This window comes from Hyperolius riggenbachi, chromosome 5 (assembly GCF_040937935.1).
Source record: "Hyperolius riggenbachi isolate aHypRig1 chromosome 5, aHypRig1.pri, whole genome shotgun sequence".
NCBI classification, from domain to species: Eukaryota; Metazoa; Chordata; class Amphibia; order Anura; family Hyperoliidae; genus Hyperolius; species Hyperolius riggenbachi.
In genome coordinates this window covers 374,781,838-374,795,321 of record NC_090650.1, presented here as the reverse complement: position 1 = coordinate 374,795,321, position 13,484 = coordinate 374,781,838, and the positions used below count along the sequence as shown (strand labels likewise).

General features: G+C 47.4%; 1 protein-coding gene across 1 annotated transcript in view; it reads left to right on the top strand.

The window, feature by feature from the left end:
- LOC137517813 (serine/threonine-protein kinase H1-like) overlaps nucleotides 1–13,484 on the top strand; it is a 36,527-nt gene that overhangs the window by 18,640 nt on the left and 4,403 nt on the right. Inside the window, exon 2 of the mRNA XM_068234866.1 lies at nucleotides 3,461–4,130. Coding sequence (XP_068090967.1) covers nucleotides 3,461–4,130 — 670 coding nt within the window. The remainder of the gene's footprint in view (nucleotides 1–3,460; nucleotides 4,131–13,484) is intronic.

The following is a 13,484-nucleotide window of genomic DNA, read 5'->3' as shown; positions in this document are numbered from 1 at the left end:
TGTTCGGGCCATCTCTATGTGTATGCACCTTTACTTCCTTGTATACCTTAAAGCAGACCCAAACTCTTGCATAGCACTCAATGAAAAATGTTTATTCCACACAATGTTGCTAAAGAATTCAATTTTCTGTATTCTGTGGCCATTATAAGTAGATAAACTTGTCCAATTATCTTTTCTCAACATCTGTGAATAGACTGCAGGAGAACTCTGTCTAGGCAGCTCTCCATATAGTAAACACTGAGGCTTAACCCTTTCAATGCCTTCTGTAAAGGTAAAATCAAGTAAAACTCTAGGTTCTCTTAGGATTTCCATAAATTGTAAGGTATATTTTTTTCCATAAAGGTTATCATATTGTGGCTAACTTTTTAGAGCAGAGAGGAAGTGTTGAGTTTAGTTCCACTTGAATTTCCTTTGTTGCCTCTGATCTCTGGAATCAGTTGAAAAGGGCGCCTGAGCCATCTGTATTAAAAGGGCGGCTCCATAGACTTCAATATTACTTCTGCAAATATGGTCTACAAGATGGTGAAAAGGGCGCCCAAGTTTTTTTTCTCGGCTACAAGGTTTTCGATTCCGCTATAAAAGGGAGTCCCTTTGTAGCCCATATTTTTGATTCGGCTTCAAGGTTTTTGACTACAGGTTTTTGATTCTGCTAAAAAAGGGCGCCCTTTTATAGCCAAGATTTTTGATTCGTTGGTGCGGGGGGGGGGGGGGGGGGGGGGTGTTAGGTTTAGGCATCACAAGCGGGGGAAGGGGGGACTTAGGGTTAGGCGCCACTAGGGGGTCTTAGGGTAAGGCACCACCAGGGGAGGGTTCTGTGTAAGAGTAGGGAGAAGTTAGGTCATAGTAATCACCAAAATCACCAAGGGGGGTCTTAGGGTTAGGCACCACCAGTGGGTTCTTAGGGTTAGGCATAACCAAGGGGGCATTAGGGTTAGGCGCCACCAATGGGAGTCTTAGGGTTAGGTACCACCGGGGGGTTGGGTTAGGCACCACCAGAGCTGTGTAAGAGTAGGGAGAAGTTAAGTCATAGTAATCACCGGGGGGGGGGGGGGTGTCTTATGGTTAGGCACCACCAGGGTGTATTAGGGTTAAGCACCACCAGGGAGTCTTAGGGCTAGACTACACCAGGTATCCTTTGTAGCCAAATTTGGCATATAGGCTACACCAGGTGTACTTTGTAGACGGATTTGGCATATGGGCTACACCAGGTGCCCTTTGTAGCCAAATGTGGCTTTAATCGTTTATATCAGGCGCCCTTTTTTTCAGACGCCCTTTACAAATGTATGCTGATCCTTATATTGTACTTTCTCTTTTTCACTTTCTACTTTCTTTATTCCTGTTTTATTTACTTTTTTTTCTATTTCTCTTTTCTTCTTTACCTCTTACTTATTTCACTTTCCTTCATGCCCCCCCTAAAAGTTACCCAGGAAATGAACCCGGGTACGGTGAATCAACTCCTCTGTGTACAGCAAGCAGAATTTCCGCAGCCCAGTCACATAATAACACACGGATGTCTCAGGTCATTTAACTGAGACCTGATCTCTTCTCTGTTCTGAGGTTGTGGGACCATGAAGCCATATTACAAAAGAGTCGACAGACAAAAGAATGTTCTTTCTGATGGATTGACTGAGCAAGCCCAGACAAGTAGTTTTCCAGTATCCCATCCTCTAAAAATAAACTTTTTATGTAAATGAATGAGAAAAGCAAATGTTGTGCATAACTTATGCTGATTAACATCTCTGCTTATCGAAGTTAATCAACACTTATAAGTACATGAATGATGACTAATGTAAGTCTCTGCGTCAGGAGGGAACCAGACCGGAGGGGGCATTGTGTCTCTGTGTGTCCTCACTGATTGTAAGAAATTATGCTACTCCTAATTGCTAACAAGAAATGATTTGTCAAGCTGCAAAATATTATGCTAATCCATAAAAGAACTGGCTGTGGCAGAAATAAAGTGAAATTCCAGCTTTGCTGAGAAATAAGCAATCCCATCGGAAGCAAATTTGGGTGCTGTAGTAGGCATATTGATCAGGAATTCTGGTGCCCAAATTTCCATCTATAGTTGATATTTGCATGGGAGCCTATGTTGGTTCCCAAACTTCTGCAGCGCCCCTGTAAAAGCTATTGCTTTTACAAAACTTTGCTTTTTCTACCTACGCAGTGCCTCTGGTAATTTTCGCTTATTTGCTGTGGATCTGTGGTGGAATTGAGTGTGATTTTTCTTTAAATTCACCGTAGAACTAATAGCAAGCTGCCATACTTTATAAAAAACAGATACTTACCTCTGGAGGGGGAAGCCTTTGGATCCTAGTGAGGATTCTTCCGTCCTCCTCAACCAGCCAGCACTGGCACCCATGAACAAACAAAAGCAATAATAACATGAGTGCAGGCGCACCAGCGGATTTCTGCTCTGGCTCCGTCAGAAATAGCTGAGCCTGATCGGGTCTGCTCTACTGAAAAGGCACAGATGGCTCGCACCTGCACACTAGAGCGGACCCGATCGGGCTTAGCTATTTCTACCGGAGACAGAGCAGAAAGCCGCTAGTGCACCAGTGCACCACGGCGACAAGCAGATGATTGGGCGTCCCACCAGGGTAAACCTCTTGAGGATCCAGAGGCCTTCTCCTCCTGAAGTAAGTGTCCCCTAGGGGCACTTTTTAATCAAGTGGAAAAAAGAAAAAGAAAAAAAGGTTAGTTCTATGAAGGATTGGGACTGTACATACATATGCTTATCTCATTATGGGCTGGATGCTGGAACCACCAGAGGCAGGGCTGGGCCAAGGCAGAGGCGAGGGAGGCTCCAGCCTCAGGGCGCAGTGTAGGAGGGGCGCACAACTCACTCAGCTATCATTCCCCTATTGTGTTTGAAGCAGAGAGAAATAAGAAAAGGGGCTACATGGCAGTGACTGCCAGCCAGATAACTAGAGATTAAGGTGCTGGGGGCTCCGGGGCTCCTCTTAGTCTAATAGCAATCAGTGTGTGACGGTTGGGGTGGGAGGGATGGAGGGGCGCACTTTGGTGTCTCAGCCTTGGGAGCTGGAGGACATTGTCCCGGCTCTAACCAGAGGCACTGCAGGTAATATTACGGTTCTAACACCCACAGAACACCACTTTTTGTCCAGTTAGCGTGATCCGAAGTACATGGGTAATGCCAGCATTACTACAGTAATGTACGTTATGATACATGCTTAACATGCATTATCATAGCAATGCTTGCATTTCCATGTACCATGTGTCACACTAATTGCACAATACAGAGAACTTTGTTGGTGAAAGTACCAGTAATGCCATGCGCTGCCTGTACAGGGCAATAATACTGGCAGTTCATGCATCAGACCCTATGTTACAGGTCCCTTCAGGTAGCCAGTACCTAAATATAAAGCCTATAAAATCTGCAGCCACATTTTTTTATATTTCTTTTATGCTGATGGTTCTGATCTACATTTTTCTCTTTCAGGTATGATATAAAAGCTCTTATTGGCAGGGGCAGTTTTAGCAGAGTCGTAAGAGTTGAACACAGAGTGACCAGGCAACCCTTTGCCATCAAAATGATTGAAACAAGAGCTAAAGAAGGCAAGGAAGTTTGTGAGTCCGAACTCCACATCCTCCGAAGAGTCAGCCATCACAATATCATCCAACTCATTGAAGTATTCGAAGCTCAGGACCGTGTGTACATGGTCATGGAACTCGCCACTGGAGGAGAGCTATTTGACCGAATCATTGCCAAAGGGTCCTTCACTGAGCGGGATGCCACCAAGGTGCTCCACATGGTTCTTGATGGCTTAAACTACCTCCATGGATTAGGCATTACACACAGAGACCTCAAACCAGAAAACCTCCTATATTACCACCCTGGAGCAGACTCAAAGATATTAGTGACTGATTTTGGACTGGCTAATTCTGGTAACGGCAGAGATGGAGATTGTTCGATGAGGACCATTTGTGGTACACCTGAGTACATTGCGCCTGAGATTATTCTGAGGAAACCTTACAGTAACGCAGTGGACATGTGGGCTCTTGGTGTCATCACGTACATTTTGCTCAGCGGTTCCATGCCTTTTGAGGATGAAAATCGCACTAGGCTTTACAGACTGATCATTAAAGGCAAATATAGCTACTTAAGTAATGTAAGTATTTCCAACAAGCACATACCCTGTTTCCCGGAAACTAAGACATCCCCTGTAAGTAAGCCCTAGCAGGGATTTTTTGCATGCTTGAGATATAAGCCCTACCACAAAAAGTAAGGCCTAGCAGCAGAAAGGGGAAATGGTATGGCATCTTGTGTTACTACTGGAATCGATGTCTCTGTCATTGGGCCAATCACTGTACTCACTGCTGCTACTCCGCGAGTGCAGTGAGTGCAGAGTGCCCAATAACAGAGCTACAGTCCCGCCTGCGAGACCATCAGCTCCTGCAGAAACACAAGTTGTCGTACTTCTTCCCCATAGGCTGAAGCTCGGAGTCGGGGACACAGCAGCATGGAGCTGGGGTAAAGAAGAGGATGCAGGAGGACATCAGAGGACACTGGGGACAGCACAGCATGGCGCTGAGGGTAAGAGAAAGATGCAGGAGGACAGCGGAAGACACAGCAGAGGACATAGAGGGAAATGGAACACAGACAGGAGGAGGGGATAGGGGAGGACACTAAATGTACAAGGGGGTAGAGATGTAGGCGAGCAGCTTGCCGCAAACAGCGGGCCCTGTACTACTTCCGGGTCGCAATGTCCCAGAGAAGTACGCCTGCCAGTGTCTGCACGCATCCTTTAGTACCCATGCCCTGGCCCGGCGGTGCACGTTGTTGCCATTAGGGACGCGCACCGTTGGGCCAAGGCATGCATACTAAAGGACGATTGCAGAAACGGGCAGGCGTACTACTCCGGGACTTTGCGACCCGGAAGTAGTACAGGGCCAGAATGCCCGTAGAGATTCGCTGGCGAGCTGTTCACTAGCATCTCTACAAGGGGGACACGGGCACACAAGAGGTGGATCCAGCAGAGGAAGAGGTGGCACAGGGGGAAGGCAGAAGGAAACACAGCACAGGTACTTGTGTGTTCATGGAAATATAAGACATCCCCTGAAAATAAGCCCTAGTACATCTTTTGGAGCAAAAATTAACATAGGACACTTATTTTCGGGGAAACACGGTATATATACTCCCATGCTGGGATCTATAGGTGGAATGACTTGTCAACGTATATTACAGAACACTTCTGCAGGCACACAGATGTTTTCAAAGCTGAACACCAATCTGGCTAAAAATATGGATAATGGTTTAAAATGAGGAGCAGTTGAAGTCAGCGCTATTTATCTACTCAAAAGGGGAGAAAGGACTCCAGGTGAGAAGTAAATTAGCAGTTCTCCACAACATGACACCTTCACAAATTAGGTGTCACTGCGCAGAACCCCCCGGTATATCACGGTGAGGGTTGTACAGCTGATGCAGGTGCAGAGAACGGAAAACTCATTGCCTTGTAAGAATATTTCATATCTGTTAAGCATTGACAGGCAAAAGAAATTATTATACGCATTAAGCAATCTCTGCACGTGTACCTGTCAGTTTAAGACACGGCAAGGCATAGTATTAAAAATGTAATTTTTTTTCTACTAGAAACGATTTTAAGTAGTATCATAGGAATTACAGTAGAGTCCTGGTTATCCGGAACTGAACTAACCAGAAGTCTCAACCGACCAGTACAATTTGCCAGCAATATTCTCCATGGTGAAGGCCAAATTCTTAGGCTGTTTGTGGGCTCTGCTGTGCTTAAAGACTGGGTTCCACAGCTCCCTCATGGTTAATAGACTTTTAGTGACTGTGTTTTAACATTCATCACAGAGTTACTGGTATGTACCGTGTATAGAGTCTGGTGTAGTACTGTATTAGCTAGGCCATATTTTAACTCTGAGTCTCAAGCTATCAGAAAGCACACTTACCCATCATCAACCGATCCCCATTGGTGCCAGTTAACACACACTCTACTGTACCACTAATTTTGAAACCCTGTTGAAGAATTCTTCTTTTAAAATTGTCTTACATTCCCAGTGAAAAACTCTTTATCATCTAAATATATAATATTAACCACTTTTTCCATTACTACAGTATAACAGTATTTCTACATCCTCTGTGACTTCATCCAAGCCACAAGGACGTAGTTATACGATTTTTATCATAAGGAGTGCTGTGGACGATCGGGCACACTCCCATCACAGCCTGCTTCTGCACTAATAGGTCTAAGGGAACCTGAGTTCCCTTATCCAAATAGCGGACCCCCTCCCCCCCACGGAGGAATGATCAATGCTGTGGCCATTAGCATTGATCATTCCTCTCTCCTTAAAGGACTTACGAGGCGAATATTAGAAAAAATGTTAGTTACCTTATTGCAATATCAGACCTCAGGGCAGACGATCAGTGCCTCCCCTGTCAGTTTCAGGTGCTCTGTTATCTAAATCCAGGATTCATTACAGGCCCCTGATGAGATAAGAATTGCCGCTTTAAACAGCAATGTGTTACACTCGTGGCCACCACATAGCGGCTCCCTCCCCAGCTGTGAGCCGCTGCTAGGAGGGAGCTGCTGCTATAGTAGGCAGCCCTGCCGGTATCATCCATTCACACGCCGCGGCCTCCCTTCCCCCACCCGCCGAGCAGCCAGCACATCTACTCTACCCCCTTTTTCGGAGGAATTCTGGCATGCTGACATGCAGTCACTGAAGAGCCGCTGGCTCATATTGAGCAGAGAGTCACTGAGGAGCCGCTGGTGAGCCGGCTCACGTACGAACGCATAACAAAGAACCGCTGGTGAATCAGAATTTGTATTCTGATTCTGATTCACCAGCGGTTCTTTGTTATCCGCACTCCGCTGGTGAGCCGGCTCACGTACGAGCGCATAACAAAGAACCGCTGGTGAATCAGAATCAGAATTTGTATTCTGATTCACCAGCGGTTCTTTGTTATCCGCTCGTACGTGAGCCGGCTCACCAGCGGCTCCTCAGTGACTCTCTACTCAATATGAGCCAGCGGCTCTTCAGTGACTGCATGTCAGCATGCCAGAATTCCTCCGAAAAAGGGGGTAGAGTAGATGTGCTGGCTGCTCGGCGGGTGGGGGAAGGGAGGCCGCGGCGTGTGAATGGATGATACCGGCAGGGCTGCCTACTATAGCAGCAGCTCCCTCCTAGCAGCGGCTCACAGCTGGGGAGGGAGCCGCTATGTGGTGGCCACGAGTGTAACACATTGCTGTTTAAAGCGGCAATTCTTATCTCATCAGTTCAGGCAACCCTGCAGAGGGTCGGGGCCTGTAATTAATCCTGGATTTAGATAACAGAGCACCTGAAACTGACAGGGGAGGCACTGATCATCTGCCCTGAGGTCTGATATTGCAATAAGGTAACTAACATTTTTTCTAATATTCGCCTCGTAAGTCCTTTAATGCAGCGATCACTAAAGAAAACCCTGAAATGAAAAGAAGGACTCGCCTCCCTGGATCTAGCGGCAATCGCACTGCAGGATCCTCTGCTCGCAGCTCCGTAGTCAGCCCTGTACTTTCGCGTACACCGGGTCCCAGCTTGATGGCGTCATCAAGTTGGGACCTGGTGTACACGGCAGTACGGGGCTCTCTGAGGGCTGTGGACAGCAGCTCCTGCTGCACGATCGCCGCTAGATCCAGGGAGGTGACTTTCTTTTCTTTTCAGGGATTGGAACTTGTTCCTTGGAGAAACAGTTTAGGGGCCCAACGCTGTACAGACACATTGCTATCCTGGGGGCTATTGAGGGAGGAAGGGGGTCAATGATGTGCCACATGAGGGAGTGACATATAGTGAATGATGTGAGTAGGTAAACAATGCCCTTGGCCCACATTTGACCGAGATGGTCCACTGCTGCCTGATCTGACAGAGGACCTAGTGAAAATCGACTGTTGGTAAACACTTTTTTTTCAGGATATATTGGCGGATTTACACAGTTGGATCTACTCAGAGATGGATAAAGAAGTAATGGGGCCCTAGGCAAGGAAGTAGATTTGGGGCCACCTGGTGGTCCTTTTGGCAAGCTGAAGTTAAGAGAGGTCAAAGAAGGTGGCAGATGGGCCCCTTTACACCCATTAGGCCCCAAGCACCTGCCTAGGTTGCCTGTTGGATGATCCTGCTCTGGATCTACAACAGTTAAATACTGATTCTGCAATTAATTCAGTATTGTATACTAAGGGCTTGCTTCACTAACCGGCGCTAAGCCGGTTAGTGTGCCCTAAGTGTTAGTGTGCGCAAACCACGACGTTAGGTGGTTTGCGCCCACACAGTTGAAACAATCCCGCAATAATAGTGCGCACTGCTGGCCCTTAAAAGTCGCACCCGATGCAACGAAAATGACGCATCGGGTGCCCGTTAAGCAGCGCTATAATGCGCCACTTCAGTCGGGTGCGACTTTTAAGGGCCAGCAGGTACAACAGCAGGTACAACATTATTGTCGCACCGCGCACTAATATCGGCACACCCACGCTGCGCGCGCAGTGCACGGGGCCGCGCCCAAAGTAGCTTTGCGCACACTAGTGGCCAAAAAGGGCTTTTCACACCGGCGCTAACACCAAGGGCCCTTTTCCACTAGAGCGATTGTGATTGCTGAATCGCAAAATCGCAAATCGCTAGTGATTTTTAAATCGCTAGGGTTGTTACTTTATCATAGAAATCATGAGAAGTATTTTCCACTACAGTGATTCGATTTAGAAATCGCTAATCGCAAATCGCAATCGCTTGCTGGAGCGATTTTTACAATGATAATGCAATGCAAATGAAAATCGCAAATCGCAATCGCATAACAGAATTAATGAAAAATCGCAATCGCAATCACTGGCGTTTGTGATTTGTGATTGCGATTGCTAGTGGAAAAGGGCCCTTAGCGCCGGTTAGTGAATCAAGCCCTAAATAATTTGATTACTGTCATCCTTATTACATATCTTGTAAACAAGATGCAAATAAACCCCCTCACTTTCCAAGGTGAATTTCTAATGTGTATAATCTACACGCTGACAGACACAAGAGAAAGCTTTACTTGCAGGTCACTCCATCACTGTTGTGCCAGGCAGTGACTAACACTGGCTTATTCATATTTATATCCAAAGGCCAAAGCATAATGACTTCCTTACATAAGCAAAGCACATCCGTGGGAGACAACACTTATTACTCTACCTTGCAAGGCTGACTGTGTTGCTTTTTGCTTCAGTAACCTTTTGGCACTTTAATGAACTTGGCTGAGTTATACTTGAACTAATCACTACGCAGATTTTGAACACTGAGCTCTGTCTAAGTGGAATGTAAAATTATGTTTTATCATAAAAGCACTAAAGTTCAATCAGATATAATACTTAAAAGAATACTTAAGCCAGTATTAAAAAATAAGTTTTACTTACCTGGAGCTTCTACCAGCCCCCTGCAGCCACCCTGTGCCCGCGTTGTCACTGCACTGCAGGGGGCTGGTAGAAGCCCCAGGTAAGTAAAACTGATTTTTTAAAAATTCGGGCTTATGTATCCCTTTAAAGATGCAATGTTATTTTCCTGGTTTTCAGCATCAGAAACACTTCCTATTTTGTTTGTATCCCTGCCCTCCCAGTGATGCTTAAAGAGACACTGAAGCGGAAAAAAAATTATGATATTATGATTTGTATGTGTAGTACAGCTAAGAAATAAAGCATTAAGATCAGATACATCAGTCTGTTTCCAGTACAGGAAGAGTTAAGAAACTCCAGTTGTTATCTCTATGCAAATAAGCCATTAAGCTCTAGGACTTTCAAAGTCCTGGAGAGGGCTGTTTTCTGACATTTATTATCTCAACTGTTATTGAACTACTTACTTTTTCTCTGCCAGAGGAGAGGTCATTAGTTCACAGACTGCTCTGAAAGAATCATTTTGAATGCTGAGTGTTGTGTAATCTGCACATATTATAGAATGATGCAATGTTAGAAAAAACACTGTATACCTGAAAATAAAAATATGAGGATATTTTCTTTGCTGCTAATCTTCTAGTAATTATTCATAGTACACAACAAATTCATTATATCATATTTTTTTTCGCTTCAGTGTCTCTTTAACCGTAGGTTGTTTAGCTAACCCAGACATGAATGATTACAGTATGATGTCAGAATGGGCATCCTTTGTCTTGTATCGTTGAGCGTACAGCCAAAAGTGGCACCGGGAAAAAATGGCGCACGGTGCTGCCGATAAAGTGCTTAAAACGCTATTTAGCATTTTATGTCTTTGTGTGTATAACATTTAAAGTTTACTTAAAATGCTATGTATTGATTTAATCCTTACTAATTAACAAAATAGTGTTTTAATGCAATATCACTAACAGAGCCGGATTAAGGCCAAATGGGGCCCTAAGCAAAGTAACTGATTTGGGCCCCCCCATCATGTCGTAATAGAATCAGAAGATGCAGCTGCACAGCAACATGCCGCACACACCGGGGCAGCCAAGCTACTGGTTGCTATGGCAACAGCCCGCTTTCCTCTGTGGGTGCACAATGCAGGGAATAGCAGTGGCAAAATGCAGAGTGAGAGATGAATGGCTGGGACATTTGCACTCAGGGGCTGGGGCACCCCTGTGAAGAGGGCACCAGATATCACAGCAGCAGCACTTTCCCCCTGCATCTCCAGCCTGGCAATAGCAGAAAGCTCTGGACACCGCCAAACCGGAAGCCATTCCCCAGACAGAATTACATAACCACCCCTACCACCGAACAACCGATTTCCTCCCAAACTAGACAGCCACCAAGCAGCCTCCATCCCAGTGAATATGATAGTCCAGAAGAGAGGGCAGTCGCAGCAGGGGAGAATGACAGCACCAGATGACTCACATTCACCTATTGCGATCCAAGCAATAGAGGTCCCGTCATCCGGAGCCCATCTGTCTCCTCTAGAGTGCTGCCGCTCTGTTAATACTACTATTACGACTTCCTACTTCCTGTCTGATCTGAGAATCAGGAAGTTCAGAGCGAGTGGCTGCACTGTAGAAGAGACAGATAGGTTTCAGGGATCTCTATCGCTTGGATCATGGATAGGTGAGTGAGCGTTTGCCATCTGCTGCTATCATTCTTGCTGCAGCTGTGGTTCTCTGTGGGAAGGGAGGAAGGAGTGGGCAGCGACAGAGAGCACAGTAGCAGGAGGGGAACCTAGGAGGAGAGCCTGGCTCTGAAGACAATCAGCAGCGCACGGCATCATTTGACAAGAAAAGACAAATAAAATTTATATCGCGCTTTTCTCCTGGCGGACTCAAAGTGCCAGAGCTGCAGCCACTAGGACGCACCCTATAGGCAGTAGCAGTGTTAGAGAGACTTGCCTAAGGTCTCCCACTAAATAGGTGCTGGCTTACTGAACAGGCAGAGCCGAGATTCGAACCCTGGTCTCCTGTGCCAGAGGCAGAGCCCCTAAAGGGACTCTGAGCAGTGCCTGTGGGTATGCCTTTAAGCATACCCACAACTAATTAATTACATTCTCACACCTACCAGCATGATGTTTGTAATTATATCCCCCTGGCTTCCTTATATTTCATTGTATTGTGCTGAATCGAGCTGCCGACTTTGGAGAAAAGTTGTCCTGTGTAATACAATGTAACTATGGAAAGATGCATATCATTTTGAAGCTCTCTTTCTCCTCTTTCCAATCATAGATAAACTGCCACCCAACGCCTTTTAGTTTTCGCTATTTTCGCGATCAAAATTGCCGTGGCCGCGATTTCCATTACGAAAATAGCGAAAACTAAAAGGCATAGGGTGGCGGTTTATATATCATTGGAAAGAGGAGAAAGAGAGCTGCACTATCAGCGAAGTCCGTGCAGAGCAGTCACATAGAAGTGCATTATGTGGGGGTGATTCATTATCACAATTAAACTCCGAGAGCACTGGGCAGAGAATTCACAGCAACTTAGCGATTTCGATCGCGAAAATAGCGAAAAACTAAAAGGCATAGGGCGGTGGTTTATATATCATTGGAAAGAGGAGAAAGAGAGCTTTAAAATGATATGCATTTTTCCATAGTTACTTTCCATAGAAGTGCATTATGTGGGGGTGATTAATTACCACAAATAAACTCAGAGGGCACTGGGCAGAGAATTCACAGCAACTCAGCAATTTCGATCGCAAAAATAGCGAAAACTAAAAGGCGTAGGGTGGCGGTTTATACAGTGGCAGACATACGGCCGTGCAGGCCGTGCCGCCGCACGAGGGCCCCTGAAGTTCTGCTGCTTCAGGGGCCCATTAAGTATTGCAGGTTTGTTTTTTTTTTTTTTTTTTTTATTTATTTATTTTTTAACCTGGGGGGCCCAACTCCTGTCCTCCCCCCTCACCTCGCCCCCCCCCCCCCCTCATGCGGCGGGAGAGCGGAAAATACAAGAAGTCTCCGGCCGGGGCTGCAGCTGCCGCTTGGTCTCCAACTTTGGAGACATATCGGAAACTAAGCAGCAGCTGCCTCTAGCGTCTGCTGCAGCCCCGGCCGGAGACTTCCTGTATTTTCTGCTCTCCCGCCGGCTGCAGCGCATACCGGGAGGGGGGCCCCGAGGTGAGTGAGGGAGGATAGGAGTCGGGCCCCCCACCCGGATAGCTACCCACCCGGCTACCTTACCCACCCACCCGGCTACCTACCCCGCTACCTAACCATCCACCCGGCTACCTACCCGGCTACCTAACCAGGCTACCTACCCACCCACCCGGCTACCTAGCTACCCACCCGGCTACCTAACCACCCTGCCGGCTATCTACCTGGCTACCTACCCACCCGGCTACCTAACCACCCTGCCGGCTATCTACCTGGCTACCTACCCACCCGGCTACCTACCCACCCGGCTACCTAGCTACCCACCCGGCTACCTAACCACCCTGCCGGCTACCTACCTGGCTACCTACCCACCCGGCTACCTAGCTACCCACCCGGCTACCTGACCACCCTGCCGGCTATCTACCTGGCTACCTACCCACCCGGCTACCTAGCTACCCACCCGGCTACCTAACCACCCTGCCGGCTATCTACCTGGCTACCTACCCACCCGGCTACCTACCCACCCGGCTACCTAGCTACCCACCCGGCTACCTAACCACCCTGCCGGCTACCTACCCACCCGGCTACCTAGCTACCCACCCGGCTACCTAACCACCCTGCCGGCTATCTACCTGGCTACCTACCCACCCGGCTACCTAGCTACCCACCCGGCTACCTAACCACCCTGCCGGCTATCTACCTGGCTACCTACCCACCCGGCTACCTAACCACCCTGCCGGCTATCTACCTGGCTACCTACCCACCCGGCTACCTACCCACCCGGCTACCTAGCTACCCACCCGGCTACCTAACCACCCTGCCGGCTACCTACCTGGCTACCTACCCACCCGGCTACCTGACCACCCTGCCGGCTATCTACCTGGCTACCTACCCACCCGGCTACCTAGCTACCCACCCGGCTACCTAACCACCCTGCCGGCTATCTACCTGGCTACCTACCCACCCGGCTA